This window comes from Oxyura jamaicensis, chromosome 5 (assembly GCF_011077185.1).
Source record: "Oxyura jamaicensis isolate SHBP4307 breed ruddy duck chromosome 5, BPBGC_Ojam_1.0, whole genome shotgun sequence".
In the NCBI taxonomy this organism is placed as follows: Eukaryota; Metazoa; Chordata; class Aves; order Anseriformes; family Anatidae; genus Oxyura; species Oxyura jamaicensis.
The window spans coordinates 29,557,757-29,573,464 of NC_048897.1; the positions used below are offsets into that span (position 1 = coordinate 29,557,757).

The window sequence follows — 15,708 nt, forward strand, 5'->3', positions numbered from 1 at the left end:
AAAAAAAAAAAAAAAAAAAAAAAAAAAAAAAAGCAAGAGAACCAGTGCCTTCTCAAAGCTGTAAGAAGAGGAGTCAGAGAGGGCATGGTGAAGAGCAAACATGCCTGAAACTCTGGTCACTGTGCCCTGTCTAGAGGGGAAGGTGGTCCTGGGGACTCAAAGATTTTTGGAGAAGGAAGGTCTTGTTGGTCACTCAAAGGGAAAGGGAGCACCAAGATTATCTCAACGTCTGTCTTTTCAGGTAACACTCATGTTCTCGCCTTGGCAGAAGTGCAGCACTGTGGGAGTCAGGAGGCTCGTGGCTGAGCTGCAGCAGGGCGTGCTGGTGTCACCTGCAGCAAGCATCTCAGTGAGATGAGGGAGAGAAAGATACACAGATGAAGCACCTCACTGCTCTACAGGAGCTGGAAAACGCAGCAGTGCACAGATTCGCATGGCACAAAATAACCCATAGCCTTCTGGAACGAAACAGGAACAGACTGTGAGGGAGAGATCCAGACTGTGCATCCTCAGTAACTTCTGTCCCTGTAGTCCACAAGCTCACGCTGCAGAAATACAGGAGAGGCAGCAAAAGGGCCCAGCATGGCAAAAGGCCATTTTTCTGATGTGGCTGTTTGCTTTCTTAATCCCCTTGATCCTTGATCAGTTTGCAGGCCAGAGGATTCTACTTGCTTCTCTTATTCATGTATCGGTTTGTCTCTGTACAGCTTGTTGGGATCATCACTCTTATTCTGAGGCCCAAATTTCAGACCTTGTTTAGGTCCATCCTGGGAACTGTGCTCACACCCATTGCTGAATGCAGAGCATAGCACTTGAGGTGATGTTAGATGCCCAGAGCTGCTCTCTTTAACCCTGCAATGCAGCAAAATGACCGACAGCCCCCAACCTGGATATAGCCCACAGCCCAGCACTCTGCTCATCTCTGAGCAAATATGAATGCTCCCTACATGGGTGGTTCCTAAACACTGCAGGTTCCTACTTTATTGTCCAAAGTCCATGAGAAATACTTTGTACATGTTCAACTCAGCATCCACATCTTCAATAACAACAATGTGTGTAGGAGGATGAAATTGTATTATAATAATGAGCAATAGTGAGAAAATACAACTTTTGTTTTTATGAAAAATTATACTCATTTCAGAGCCAATACCTTCTAAAATGTCTAAACAATACCCAAGACGTAGCCAACAGCTCAGCAGCCTAGTCTACAGCACCATGTATTTTGGTCTTAATTATGACATTGTGCAAGCGTTCTAGGGTCTTGGTGCACCAGAAGAAAACAAAATGGAGCAGCTGTTATTGTTCCTTGTTACTCAAAGAAAAACACAAAATTGCATTGTAAATAACATCTTGATCTGCTTTGGCATGCCGCTGAACTACTTTCAATAGCTTTTTATCTTGTCTCGTTTATGTTAAAAGTCTCTGCTAATTCTTATCTTTATTGCTCTTGAACACGTGCCAGAGTTCATTCTGCCCTGTCTCAAAAAAAAAAAAAAAATCCATCGAGAAAAAAAGCTGCAGAACATTTTGAGTAGCTCTCAAAGAAAATAAAGTAAAGGAGGTGAGAAGGGGAAAATGCACACACATAGAAGAGGTCATAGGAGGACTTCAGCATGCTGTGTGCATGTTTACGTGCTAACATGCCAGGAGGCAAGGGCTCCAGCCAGAGGCAGGAGCAGAGTGGAGAGCCTTTGCTGAAAGGGCACCGCTGTTCCTCACCTTCAGGCAGGTTTATTTCCCTGGAGTTTCCTTCTGGGGCAAACAGAGCTCACTTGGAAGTAGCTCCTGTTGCTGCCAGCTCTTAGCTACTTGTTCCTTCTTGGATGTTACAGTCCTGTCTGCTGGACACTCCCTAAGCGCTCTGCAGTCAGAGAGGAGGTCCCACCAGCCCCTGCCTCACAGCTCGCAGGGATAATGCTGGGACCTGTGCCGACGAGGGAGTGCATGCAACAGCAGATGTTTTCAGAAATGGTCTTCTGCACAGAGCCCTTGGTGTTAGTCTTCTTGCGTGCAAAGAGAAGTTACAAAGAAAATACAAAACCTCTTCCTTTTCCAGCAGCAACAGATGTTAATGTCCTGAGAAACCAGATTAACTCCCGACATCCATAGCACAACCACCCAGGAGGCGAGGAGGCTCATTTTACCTACCTTGGCGTGACAAAGCTCAGGCCGTGTTTGACCTTCACAAAGATCAAACCAGAGCCAGAAAGCACACAGTTCCTTGCAGAAGAAAGCACTAGATGCCCAAGGTAAAGCACTGCCCTTCCTGGTAATTGCTTTCAGTCATGATTCAGTAAGAAAACCGAATCACATGCTTTGTCTCACAGAGGCCATGGATTTACTATGGCTGGTGTCATTTGCAAGGGAAGGGAAAAGGACACTTGATTTGTTATTGCTAGTATCTGAAACTCTTCTAACAGCTGTGATCTGGTTCTCTTTGTCTTAAATATCACCCATTAGCCCCTTCGCTTCCACTTTTAGCCAGTAAGACGAGCAACTGTCTATTAATTTCAGCAGCTATATTCCACAACCATTCCAAGCCATTATTGCATAACAGGGAGACCAGCACATTTTTTCATTCTTCTACCCTTCTCCTCTCACAGATCTTTCTCCTCTTTCTCCACTTTGTCACACCACTTTTTCATATTTATACCTTTTTGTAATTAGGCACCAGAGCTGGATGCGCTACGGGGAGGGTGTGGTGATTCTTGTTAAGAAATTTTCACTGCTTTCTACATTTCTTTGAGTGTTCTCAAATTCTGTTCTCCAGAAAGCCAACTGAATACACAACTGAGGACCTCAAACATGCTCTATAAGCAGTCAGGATAGTACAGCCGTATGCAAACTGGAAATTTCTAGGACTGGATGGCACATCTCTCCCACCACTTTGGTTCAGTACCCACACAAGACCTCCCATCATCTCAGAAAGGTGGATAAGGAGCCAACCTGGTGCATTTCATAAAGTGCTGTCAAAGAAACACCAGAAAATCTCCTGAAATGAAAAGATGTTATATTAAATGAATCTAAGATGCGGAACTCAAAAAGCACTTCCAATTTTCACAGCAGAGATTGTCATCATGTGCATCACTTCTGCCTGTTGAAAATACTTAATAAATGACTGAATGCTTGACCTTTGTTTCTTTGTCTGTAAAAAAAGAACTGTACCCAATTTCCAAGACTATAAAACACTTTCTGGCCTATTAAAACAGCTAGAATACAACAGCTATAACAGGCCAGACCAAAGAACCATCCAGATGCCTGGGGAAGAGTATAAGAACAGGGCAAATGCAATGACACTTTCCTGGCACATTTCTGCAGCTTCCAGCAATTTGTGGCTAAGCAATTTCTTAAGCTGGAGGTCTTATCTTGTATTTAATACCCTCAGAGGCCATTTCCTTCTTGACCTAACCATAAGTTTTCATAGAATCACAGAATGGTTGGGTTGAAAGGGACCTTAAAGATATTTAATTCCAACCCCCTGCTTTGTGCAGGGACACCTCCCACCAGACCAGGTTACCCAAAGCCCTGTCCAGCCTGGCCTTGAACACCTCCAGGGATGGGGCATCCACAGCTTCTCTGGGCAGCCTGTGCCAGTGCTTCACCACCCTCTGAGTGAAGAATTTCTTCCAAATATCTAATGTAAACTACCCTCTTTTAGTTTAAGACATTACTCCTAGTCCTACCGCTACACCCCCTGACAAAGAGTCCCTTCCCAGCTCTCCTGTAGCCCCTTTAGGCACTGGTAGGTCCCTGTAAGGTGTCCCCGGAACCTTCTCTTCTCCCCACTGAACAACCCCAACTCCCTAAGCATATCTTCCCAGGAGAGGTTCTCCAGCCTATTCATCTTTGTAACGTGTCAAACAGCAGCACTTCTTTTTGCTCATGCTGAACCTGCCTTTGGAAAATTCCACTTGATGCATAGCTCTCATGGGAAGAAATACTGAGCTACAGCTTCATGCTCACCTTCTCCATTCAACTCCTGATTTAACAGCATTCCACAATACTCTTCCCACAATCCCCCCCCCGCCGGGTTTTTTTTTTTTTTTTTTTTGGTCAGACTGCAGACTGTCTGCTCTTCCTTTTCCACTGATGCTTTTCTTAAAGGAGCATGATTAATAAAAGTATGAAATGACTCTTTTCTACTTTTTCCAGTTCTTGGTCTCACTTGGGAAAGTCACTAGAAAAACAGAAATATGAGCACATTCAGGTCATACAAAGTGGCATAATGGTATTTCCTAATTCACTATAATTCTTAACAGACTTTACTTTTACAGACTTACAAACTTTTTTGACCAAATACAACAGAACACTAAGTCAGAATTTCACGTTTTTTGACCAAATACAACAGAACACTAAGTCAGAATTTCACGTTTTCTACTCAAAAACAAGATTGTGAGGGTATGTGTAACAGTCAACTAAGAGCCTGTCAAAAGAAGGTTAGAATGTTTTTTTTCCTGTGTGTTGCCTGATGTTTATCTGTACTAAATTTCATCGCCTATTAGATCATCCAATCAGTGATTCAAGGCCTTTCTACAAATCGGCCCTCATTTTATTACTACAAATAACTTGGTACCATTGGAAAACTGTCTTCTCTATACACCTCTTTTGTAGGTCACATATGAACATGGAATATGTCACAGGCCCAAGCACTGGTCTTTCTGGGAGTGTGGGAGTTTACTAGTTCTGTCTTCTCCTAGGAGACCATTTATATCTTTTTCTTACTCTCAAGCAGTAATTTTTCCATGCAAAGATCTCGTCTCTCGTTCTGTTCTTTAAGAGTCTTTGATTAAGATGGGAATTACACAGGCCACTTTTCAATCTTATTGAAAAGATACAGAGCTACCCGTGGGATGCTGCCACTGCATCCAACACTCTTGCTTTTTGCTACCCTGGTACTACCCATGAACTCATACTCTTTTCTAGAGCCTTTTTCTACTTTTATTAAAAAAAAACCTTTAAAAGGCTATTTCAGGTAACAGCTTTTCTTTGATATGGAATGTGGTGATCACAAAACCATTGTGAATTACTCTTAAACTGGGGTTTGTCGTTTCCAGAGCACTTCCTTTCTGGGAGTAGTGGCTCATCACAGAAGGATGCATTTTGAGTAGAAATTCCTTCTGTCTAGAGGCATCTCTGACACTGTACTTGTGCTGCCATATTTCTGTTGGTAGTGTCCAATGAAAGTCTTCTTTAATTAATTACCAAAATCTCAGTCATTCTTCTGCCTGCCAGGCTGCTGCTACAAAATGGACACCCATTTATGGCCTCAGTACTTCCACCACCAATTTATAAACTACAAAGTTGGATTTATTTCATAAACAGGTTATTTGTGAAGTTTAACAGCCTAAAAAACTATCTGGTAACTCTCCTTTGCATAGATCTTTTCCTTCAGACATTCTGCCTGGAGTGTAGCACTCAGTTCTATTAGTTCCAAAAATTGTATACTCTCAAATGAAAAAAAAATCTGATAGCTTTTTTTCAAATATTATTCCCACAAAACAAGCTACAGTTGAAACTGTAGGCTTGTTTACAACTCACATATGTTTAATTCTAGTGATTTTTCTGAAAAGAAATATTTTCTCAGAAGGAATTAAGATTTTTAAGAATTGTGAAAGATGGATACTGCTTTTGCGTTCTGCTATACCTTTATCATCCATCTCCTTAGGTTGTTTTGAGAAGCATCAGCCTCAGGGAACTTTGATTAGACATTTTTAGAGAGGTGTTAGGAAAACATCCATACTTCTTGCACAAAGAGGCTGCTCAAGTCTCTCAGTGTGTATTGCAAAATCTTCCTCTTTTACTGAGAATCACCTATGTTACCATATGGAGCCATTATCTTTACTCTTTTTTTCCTTTTCACTTTCTAGCTTTACTTTAACTTTCTGCTAGTCTTTTTCACACACAGAAAAGTTCAAAGCAAACAAATGTCAAACCCTGAAAAAAAGTCCTAACAAGGACACAAGTTTGCTGCAGGAAGCTTACATTATAACTGAAACCAAAAACAAAGCCATAATCATGTGCTTCCCTTAGTATGCCACCCTGCAAGCAGGCAATTGAAAACTATTTGAAAAAACAGTAACTTTTTTTTTCTGAAACTACATTTTCTTCCCTTTAAAACAAAAACCAAAACCACCACACACTGTGTTGGTGTCTCACTCTAACTGCAGGTTTGTAGTTGCCTTGACCCAGCCTGTTTATGATACCTTTTTACGATAGCAACTCTGGTAACTCAGTACAGAAGCATCACAGGACTCCTTCCTGGTGTAACTGAGTGATCAAAAAGGCCAGGCCAAGGTTAAAACCAGCCAGATGCACGGCTCAGGAGAGAACACAGCTGCTGTGTACAACAGAAGACTGCTCTTTTGGCATGCACTTGGAAGCTGAATTGTTGTTTTCCCAGGTTTCTGGCATACTCCTTCCAACAGGTTCATATACCATAGTCTGTGTCTTTCGGGTGCACAGTGAACTACTGGGAAGTTTAAGAACATGAGTAGACAGCTTTTCTATATTTACATAGTTCTGATGTGAAGGGACAATGGTGCCTCAACCTTTTTATAACAGAAAGCCAAGGTAAACTGCCTCAGCTTATGCCAGACAGTCTTGCCATTCCCATACAAACTGACAGAAATGAAGCAATGAAGCACTCACCTTGGGGATTTTGGCAAATCGCCCTATTCGAGTATCTCGGATGCTGGTTATATCCAGAATTTCCATTTCCTGCAACGGAACAAGGACAAGGAAGGTTAAGGAAAGGAAGAAGTGAAGACAAAACCATTGCAGAGCCCCCAGAAGCTGCAAAGCTGGTCTGAGCCAGTGCCCTTCATTGGGGAAGAGTTCTCCCACTGGGAACAATGCAGGCAGGGGAACATCAGCTGCTGATACGCTGAGCTGGCAGGCTGGTTAGCGTAGAGGCAGTGTTGGTCTGCAGTGCCATCCTTTTCAGGGTGAGGCCAGAGACCCTGTGTGGATTACAAAGGCTCTGACACTGGGATGAAATGAAACTCCTGTCTACCCATACAACAGGCCTCCGTTTTCCTCTGTCTTGACCACCAGATTGTGGGCTTCAGATAAGGACTCTAGTCACAGTAGACCTGAGTTGGCCCAGACATCCAGGCAGAAACAACAGGAGTGGCAGAGCAGGGAATGGGAACACCACTACAGCTGCAGTTTCACCTCAGGGTACAATGAGGATACTGAGTTAGAGCTGGGTAAATAAAACCCAAGAAAGCAGATAGTGTGACTTTTGAAATAAAAGTGGTGAATCTAGGCAGAGCTGTGGCAGAACATGAAGTGCTCAGTAAGCACTGCAGTGGAAGAACACAGTGTTGGTGTGAGCCAAGTGTTCGTCCTACTCTGTACCATTTGGATCAATTTTAGGAGACAGGTACTGTGGAAAAAGCAAGCACATGTAGCCTTTCCTACTCTACTATTACATTCTCTCACTTCTGTACCAGAGTCAAGTATCGGTTGTTGGGACAGGAACTCACGTCATGCGAAGGAGTATGTGACACGCATAGAGGTTTGAATGGGGAAACTCCTCCCCAGCAAACAGTTCATACATTAATGCAATCCAGAATCTCCAGTCGCTGGTATTATGAACCTGTCTTTTGCCTTCACACCATCAACACAGCGCAGCTGAGCTGGAAGGCGGGCAGGACCACTTCTCCCAGCAAGCCCCCTGAAGCAATTCCCATGGAGGACATTCCATGACCTTCCCTAGGCAGCCCACTCCACATCCTCACTGTCCCTGCTACTGGCTAGTTGTTGTGTTTATTTTGTTTGTTCTTTTAATATCCAGCCTGAATTTCCTTCCTCTGTTACTAATTTGCCTGCTCACAACATATCTGGAGAACAAATTATACCTGTTGCAGCAGATATTATTTTCCAAGATTGTAATAAAGAACAATGTGGATACCATGTCTTCTGGCTGTATCCCCACTTTATTGTCAAGCAGGATGGAAATTTGAGTGCTAACCTCACTCCTTTTTGGATCCCTAGCACAAAAACAGTGCAGCTCTTCCTTGCTGCTTGTGACAAACAGATCTCAAGATGCGTCAGCCATAGAAAGATTAATAATCCATATGAGCTCAGCAACTGAACGATGAACTCATGCTCTGTCTGTACTAGCACATCTCTTGTGCCTGGTCACTGTGCTTGTCAGCCTGCACATGACCTTTGCAAGCCTGCCCCAGCTCCCTCTGACAGCCAGCATTTGCCCACCACCCTTGCAGCTCACACACACTCTGCAGATTCCCTCAGAGAGGGGGAAAGGCACCAAATACTTGCCCAAGTATGTAAACCATGCTGTTGCTCCACTGCAGTTCTCAAAATTGTTTAGTTTATTTTAAGTGCTAACCAATGGCATTTTCCAGAAAAATAAGACCCCCTGTTTGGGTCTTCTCATGTCAGCTGGCTTCCTTATCCCAGCAGCTTTCCAAAGAAATTAAATCCCTCACACCACTAACCCAGTGAAATGCCTCACTTTTGATAGGTGATAACAGCTCCATTTTATGCATCTCCCAGTGCTACCACTTCTTGGTGCTTGCCTGGAACCATTGCAGCCTAACTTCTATCACCAGGAGTGAGCACAGCCCTTGAAAGGGAGAACGAGTGATGGAGAGGGCTGAAAGACAAACACATCCCCTGCAGGGATGTCACAGTCCCCAGCCTTGCAATACTGTATTCTCAGATGTTAGGGCTGCGTGGCAGTGCCTTGCCCAAGCTGGCACTGGGGCACAATCTTCTGAGAATTCAGAGCTCACCAAAACATGTCAGGCCTCTTGGCCAGCATGCCGTGGAGAGGCACCGTCTCTGTCTTTATCTACCATGCCTCTTTAGCATGTAGGTCATGAGGAGGAAGTAGCACTGAACCACAGCTCTGCTCTGGAAAGCAGAAGTAAACCCAGCCTTCCACCTCCAGGCAAGCCAGACCTCTCCACCCTATACTGTTACCCATCAGCAAGGAACAGAATTATCTTTCCTAAAATTGTGGCATCTAACTCCCCTCTGGCAGCCAGCGTCCTGCATTTTATCTCCATCAGTGCACGCACCACCTTGGCCTTAGAAGAGTACAATTCAATCTCCAGACCTGATGTAGTCTCTACACCACTACCTTTATTATTTATAAAGATAGCAGGTCAGTTAATTACACCACAGGCTACACAGAAGGTACATGTTAGCCAATACTGCACACATTTAACCGCACACTTCTGGCTGTTTTTATTCCAGCTGCACCACTGTATTGAAATGGAGAATCCTTTAGCAAGCTGGATAACAGGGATATCAATACTACTCCTTTCTGACAAGTCCTTTGAAGCACATATAGTGAACTTCACAGGTATAAGACTGTTTTTGCTTGTCACACTGAATGGCTGTGCTCACCTCTGGCACATTCGCAGCTTAGTTTTCTGCTCTTGATGGAACTCTGAAGATAAATTGGCCATTGAATAAGCACTAAACTTCCAGGTCTGTTGTGTGGGGTTTCCTGCTAAGTGGAATGAGCGTGGCTGCTTTCCTGTGTGCAGTAGTCCAGCACTTCTGGTGTTCTAATTTTGCACAAACTTGAACTGACTATTTGGAGACAAACCTGTGAAATCTCAGCACTTACCTTATTCTGATAGGTCCAGTATAAGTAAAAGCCCTTAGGATCCACCCGAAGAATCACAGGAGAAGCATTTGCTGTTTCCTGACCAAAAACAAACAAACAAACACACAAATGAAAACAAAACACAAAAGGTTAGCACCTTATGTGACCTGGGGAATCCATCATGGGATGCAAGGTTCTCAGTTAAAATATAGACCCAGCCGGGTGAATCATCTTCAGATTTATGGAAAGAACCAGATTATTTCAGTACATCTCTAGCGTAACGACATGAGGCTACAGAAGCTGATTTCTGCTGAAGCCTGGGTCTCACCTTACGCTATGCATTTAGTTAAAATATCTCTTGTGACATTTCTATACTGTTAATAGAGAAGACAGATCCTGTAGCTGTGACTGTTTCATTTGAACTGCCTTCCCTCCAAGGCACCTACTTCCTTCTGAGCTCCAGAAGGAGCGTAAGCCAAGCATAGATGACATTCATCTGTGACACCTACCATCTAGATATCTATTTGTGATAGTTACCTGCGCTCTCTTTCCATGGGGATCTAGCCAGGAAGAGTTCAAGGAGGGGTTCATCTAATACAACAGATGAGTCTACTTTAGGAGGTGATTCTTAAACTCCATGGATTAGATTTAAATGGACTATAAGAAGAGCCATATCCTATTTAAACACCCAGAAAGTTAGATAAAAATGATATGGGGCTGATACAGAATCCTGTACACCAGGGTGGAGGCCCTCCAGATCAGAATGAATTCATAAACTGCAAAGGAAACAGGCTGCTGCGAGGTTGCATACTTTGCCTCTGAATAATTAGGCTGCTTCTGCATTTTCAGTTAAAGGCAACTTCACAGACATTTCCAACACAATGCCCATTCCCATCTGACACCAAGCCTGTGCTAAGAGATGAATTAGCATGAGCTCTTTGGAAACAATGATAAAGAGTGTGTGGTGCCTCTGCCTGGGGCCAGCCCATCTGCTCATTCAGCCTAGCGGGCTCCTGACTGCTTTTGACCTCTGGTGGTAGAGATGATAGGATCACAAGGCCTATCAGTCATTTCTAAGAAGGCTTCAGATTCACTTCAGGAAGTTGAAATACTCAGCTAGTGAGTTGAAGCCAGTAAAGGAATTTGGAGATTGTATTGGTCACTTGGCCTTGGGTTCTTCAGTTTGCTATTGAACTCATACTTTGCCCTAAAACGTATCTTTATTTCCAGGGACCTCCATTTCCAGATTCATTATACTTCTTGCGCTGTGCCCACTACAGTAAACTGCCCATGCCATAATGCATCATACGTTCTTCTTTCACTCCCTACTGCCTTTCTCATACTATACTAGGGACAATGTTGATCTGCACAGCATCATGCCTATGTTCCCAGAGCTCTCAGCTGGCTCTCTGAACACATGGCCTTATGCCATGAAGAGCAGAAACAGGCACTGTTCTACTACTACTAAATATTATGCCAGGTTTCTAGATAAACCTTATCTCCTACAAAGCAGCTTTCTTGAAAATAAGTTTTGGCTGCAATAAGTACTGCCAACAGGCACGTACCTCATCAGGGACATGGATGGCAGTGGGATGCAGGTATACTCTCCTACAGGGTGGCTCCCTGGCAAAAAAAGGAGATGGTGAATTCCACAGCAGATAGTCCCACAGCCAAGCTGGCTGCTGCTCACACTGTGGAATTCAGTTCTAGGACACACACACACAAAAGTGTTGTCTGGTAAAATCCTGTAACGTGGGTTCCATAATTTTAAATGGATAGAAAACATCTTTGCTTGTACTCAGAAGGTTAAGAGTCAGTATGGAGCCAAATCCGTACACATCTGTTCCACTTAAGAGTCATCTACTACATTCAACCTTAGATTTTGCAAGGGTTTCCAAGCTGGTTCTCCCTAGTCTGGCTGGCAGCCCCAGCTCACTGGATGCTAAACAAAGCCCAGCAGAGTTGCTCCATAGCTCAGGACATTCCATGCTAACTCAGTGGGGACAGGTGAGAAGAATCCAGCCTAGCCTGGATCCTATTGCACTTTCCTCTAGAGAAAACATTACAAATGCTGGATCAGGTACAGTCTGGGCAGTCTGGGGCAGGGGTCAGAGTGTGTTTTTGCTTTCCTTGAGAACCTGCTGGGTATAGTGAAGGCCTCAGTGCTACCCAAACTACAGTGATGTAATGAGCCAATCTGATCTACCTTCATTCCTTTGCCTCATTCATTGTAGAAAGAGGTCAGACCTGTTACCAACAGCATGGCCAGATCACTTCAAAGAGTCAGACAATAAAACCAATGCAGTTTCCATGACCTCTGAAGCTCTGTTTTTATTCTGACCCTCCACTAGCAACCCAACAGCCTGGAGCTCTTTCCATTTTCCTTTGCAGCCTGCTGTAACTGTAGAGTAGGAAAGCATGATGAGATGGAGCAATGTGACCAGAACAGATCACCTGAAGGCTTTTATAATTGCTGGACATCAGGTTTGTAAACTCAGCAATTAGAGGAAGCCTTTTCAGGAGTGGTTACAGGTCTGTAAACCTTGTGCAAAAATCCACACAGGACTTGAGCTCCCTCGCTCCTATTTGCTCTTGCAACCACAAACACTTTGTGAGTCTTGGAAGTCCAGCTCAATTCGCCCTGGGCTTCAAGGGAACCTGACTAACTCAGAAATTCCCAGTGTATTTAACAACTTCAAGTTCTGGGGAAAGTGATCCCCCTGGACTGAGCATAGAAAGTCAGCAGCGATTTTTGGAAAAGCTCAGCCTTTGATTAGGCAAGTTTGGTTCCTGTTATCCTCAGAAGCCAAATCCCTGTTCAAAAGCAAAGCAGCCACAAGTGCATTCCACAGGTGATGGCCCTACTGGGAGGGAAGGGAAGGCTGCTCTTTCCACCAAACCCTGGTGTCATCTTCCCGTTTATGGAGAGCTAGTGGAATAATTGTCCAGTGATATTCCAACGAGTATTCCTCAGCACTCATCCTTCCTGACAGCAGTATGTTACTTTTTCATTTCTTTGTGCTGCTGGACCACCCCTGCTTATGCTGCATACAAGTGATCTACCTCCCCCGCATGCACTGCCTTGGGACTTAAAACTCTATTCCAGTTTTACGCCCACAAAAGCCGGCACTAATCCCTCCTGTGTTGCTGTGGGAGGCTCCTTCTAACGAACCTCATTTGCAACACCACATCAAATGCTTCCCCCAGATCTCGGTGAATGATCATAACCTGGCCTGCTCCCTGGCTTACCAAGATTCACGCTCGATGGCACGCAGATCAAACTCCAAACAAGATGGATGGGCAGCTGCCATCGCCTTGCCTGGGCGTGTGGGCACTGGGGGAAATACTCTTTGCCTTCTTAGAAAATGAGGAGGGGAACTATTACACCCAAATTAACTCTTCTGCTGATCCACGCTTTCTTCCCCTCACAATGAAAGGCAAACTGAGACTGCAAAGCAGGCCTTTTGAAGATACAAGGGAACACAGAGCTGAGAGAAGCAGCTCTTTACAGCACCCACCGAGGCTCCAGCACTGCAAAAGCCCAGGCCCCTCGGTGCTCGGCCACCACACGTTCGGTAGCTCACAGACTGATAAGCCAGGCAGTCGTGAAAGGACACGGCTCGCCCCTGATCCACTCCAGCAGCAGGGCTGTAAGAGGAAGCAACATGGAATCTGATTGCCTCTCACCTGCAACGCGTGGAGAGCCCATGCAGCAAGTAAATCCTACCCCTCACACTCCCCAGACATGTCCAACTGCAGCGTGTGCCTCAGCCCAGGGAGGCTCCTGGCCAAGACTGCCTTCCTGAGGGCTGGCTCGCACAGAGAAGCAGGACCCAGCGGTCCTACAGCTGCTGAACCCAGCGGCACACTCCTTCCTTTACTTCTGGCCTCCCCAAGAGCGAGATATGTAGAAGCCATGTCACCAACTCCCAACATATTCACCCTTTGGTTTTGGCCTTCAACTCTCCCGTTCTTCTCAGCTCACTCTCTCTCCTCAGACATCACTGCTCTCAGGTACGGCGGTGCCACATTCCTCCCTCCCCCCCGCTGAATATACACACTCCCAGGCCGCCACAAACCCTGCCTGAAACACGCCACCTGCCCCGCCACCATGCATACAATCCAGAGAAGCAAAAGCCCCGGTACTCACATCATCCCATTTGATGAAGCGCTCGCCCTTGGACAGATACTCCTTCACCTCTGGGGGCTGCAGGACAGGGGTAAGCATTGACATTGTCCCGTAGCTGTGCTCCTCAGCTAAAAGAAGCAATAGGAGTAGCACAGTGTGTTCCTCTTCGGCCCCCTCTCCTCTATCTCTACCTCTCACATGGCAAGGCTCTCTGCCATCTCCACTGTTGGCATCAGAAAGCAAACAGCCTCTTACATCCCGGCCAAATTTAGGAGGGGCAGTGACAGGCAGGCGAGGACCGACAAATCTGCATTGTAAATCAACAGCTCTCCAAACAAGCACGAGAAGCTCAGCGCAAGGTCACCTAGAGGGAAGCCTGCGATGAGTGGAGATGCCCGCGTGGGCACACATGCACGCACACCGTCTTTCCAGGAGGGACCGACTCCTCGGGGCTGTGCTTGTGAAGCACACGGTTCATAGCACTTCCGCAACTGAACTTCCTTAAATGTTCTCTTTGACAAAGTGCAGGCATTGCCACTCGACACTCAAAACTATTTCAGCAGATGTGGTTACAGAACAGCTCAGGGTTTGGCTACAGGCAGACTGCCCCCTTCATGCAACCAGGACAAATATCACGTACAATTTATTCTTTGCTCTGTTGACTCCATTTGTGGGGCCGTTTGCTGCACTCCCCCGTCTAACTTTTTTCTTTGTTTTAGAGGTTATTCTGAATGTTAGCCTCAAAGTGAGAAGGACCAGCAGGGCAGATGGAAATTTCACAGGCAAATGAAACAAAACCTTCACAAGAGTACTTAGGAACTGCAACATGCTCCAGATTCACTTTGGTCTACTGCAGGTCCTCTGGGAGCACAGGATAATAAAGATGAGTAAGGTGGGGACTGTAACAATGAAGCTGCAGGAAAAAGACGGAAAGGGGAACAGAAGCTTAATGGTGCAAAACCAAGTCCCTGCTCCCAAACTTGGAGAAAAAGAATTAAGCATGGACAGCAGGGGAGAAAAGGAGCTTCTGCTGCCAGAAGTGTACTGGCTAACCACAAGGAGAGTGGCTTGTGTGAAGTACTGAAATGGGAAAGGTTAAGTCAAAAAGGTAGAGCCAGAGAACTAAGTAGAAGTGGAGATAACTGTACTGCACTTGCTGTAATAAGCTTTCCATCTGCACAGAAGATGCCAAGGATGAAATCCTACCAGAAAAGTCATAGTGTTGCACTTGCCATTGTTTATAAGGGCAAGGAGACTGTAACAAGTAAAGATTCTGTGCAAAGGGAGCTAGCTCCATAATTCTGTTGTGCCTCCCCACCTTCAACTTACCCACCTCAGCAAGGCCAGTTGAAGGTGGATCAGTCATCCTTGCCCAGGCTGTCTGAAGGAATCAGAAGGCATTTTCAAATGTCAGTGGCGTGAAGGAGGAGAGAAATTGGAAGGAGATTAAATGGAGCTGCAGGAAGTACTCAAGCTGTAAAAATCAAAGATGGCAGCAAGTATCAGACAGATTCATGCTGCAGAAACAGAACGCTGAGCAAACCTCGCATCTTTTGTACCTTTCCTTCAAGAGTTTATCTGCCTGACAAACATGGAATAAGGGAGCTTCTACACTGCCAGCTACCATTGAGTTTTCTGCAATTACCAACGTATTTTGCAAGGCACTGTACTCTAAGGACTGGCTACCAAGCTAAAGGCTGTTAGCTTTATTTTATTATGACAGAGAACAGAGGCGGCTTACCCATCACTGTGGTTGCTCAGTGTCAGGGCTGAGACTGAGACATAGGAAAGCATCACCTCCAGTCTCACAACCAAGGCACTCTTGCAGTATTAAAGTTTCTTTGCACGTGTGTCAAAGTTGCATGTGCTGACTGCTCTGGCAGCCAGCTGAAAGAGCAGGGGGCACTGCAGGCCCAGCCACAGCAGCACAACTGAGCCCCCCCTCGCAGGGACTGCTGTTACTCCCAAGCAAAGTGGCAGATGACTGCCCAGA

At 45.1% G+C, this 15,708-nt stretch overlaps 1 protein-coding gene and 1 long non-coding RNA gene across 6 annotated transcripts in view; one reads left to right on the top strand and one right to left on the bottom strand.

The window, feature by feature from the left end:
- The window catches only part of LOC118167849, a 37,300-nt gene extending 35,762 nt beyond the window's left edge, over positions 1 to 1,538 (top strand). For both annotated transcript variants that reach the window (XR_004751265.1, XR_004751266.1), the window contains one exon: positions 269 to 1,538. This is a non-coding gene — a long non-coding RNA (uncharacterized LOC118167849). The remainder of the gene's footprint in view (positions 1 to 268) is intronic.
- Positions 1 to 14,391, bottom strand: part of PLCB2 (phospholipase C beta 2) — a 51,412-nt gene extending 37,021 nt beyond the window's left edge. For 2 of the 4 annotated variants that reach the window (XM_035327685.1, XM_035327683.1), the window contains exons 1-3: positions 13,737 to 14,383; positions 9,608 to 9,685; positions 6,649 to 6,717 (exon numbers count right to left, since the gene is read on the bottom strand). In XM_035327685.1, coding sequence (XP_035183576.1) covers positions 6,649 to 6,717; positions 9,608 to 9,685; positions 13,737 to 13,820 — 231 coding nt within the window. In that variant the 5' untranslated portion in view covers positions 13,821 to 14,383. Of the gene's footprint in view, positions 1 to 6,648; positions 6,718 to 9,607; positions 9,686 to 13,736 lie in introns of all 4 variants that reach the window. The other 2 variants (XM_035327684.1, XM_035327686.1) reach the window with 2 other exon arrangements.
- Positions 14,392 to 15,708: the final 1,317 nt, after the last annotated feature.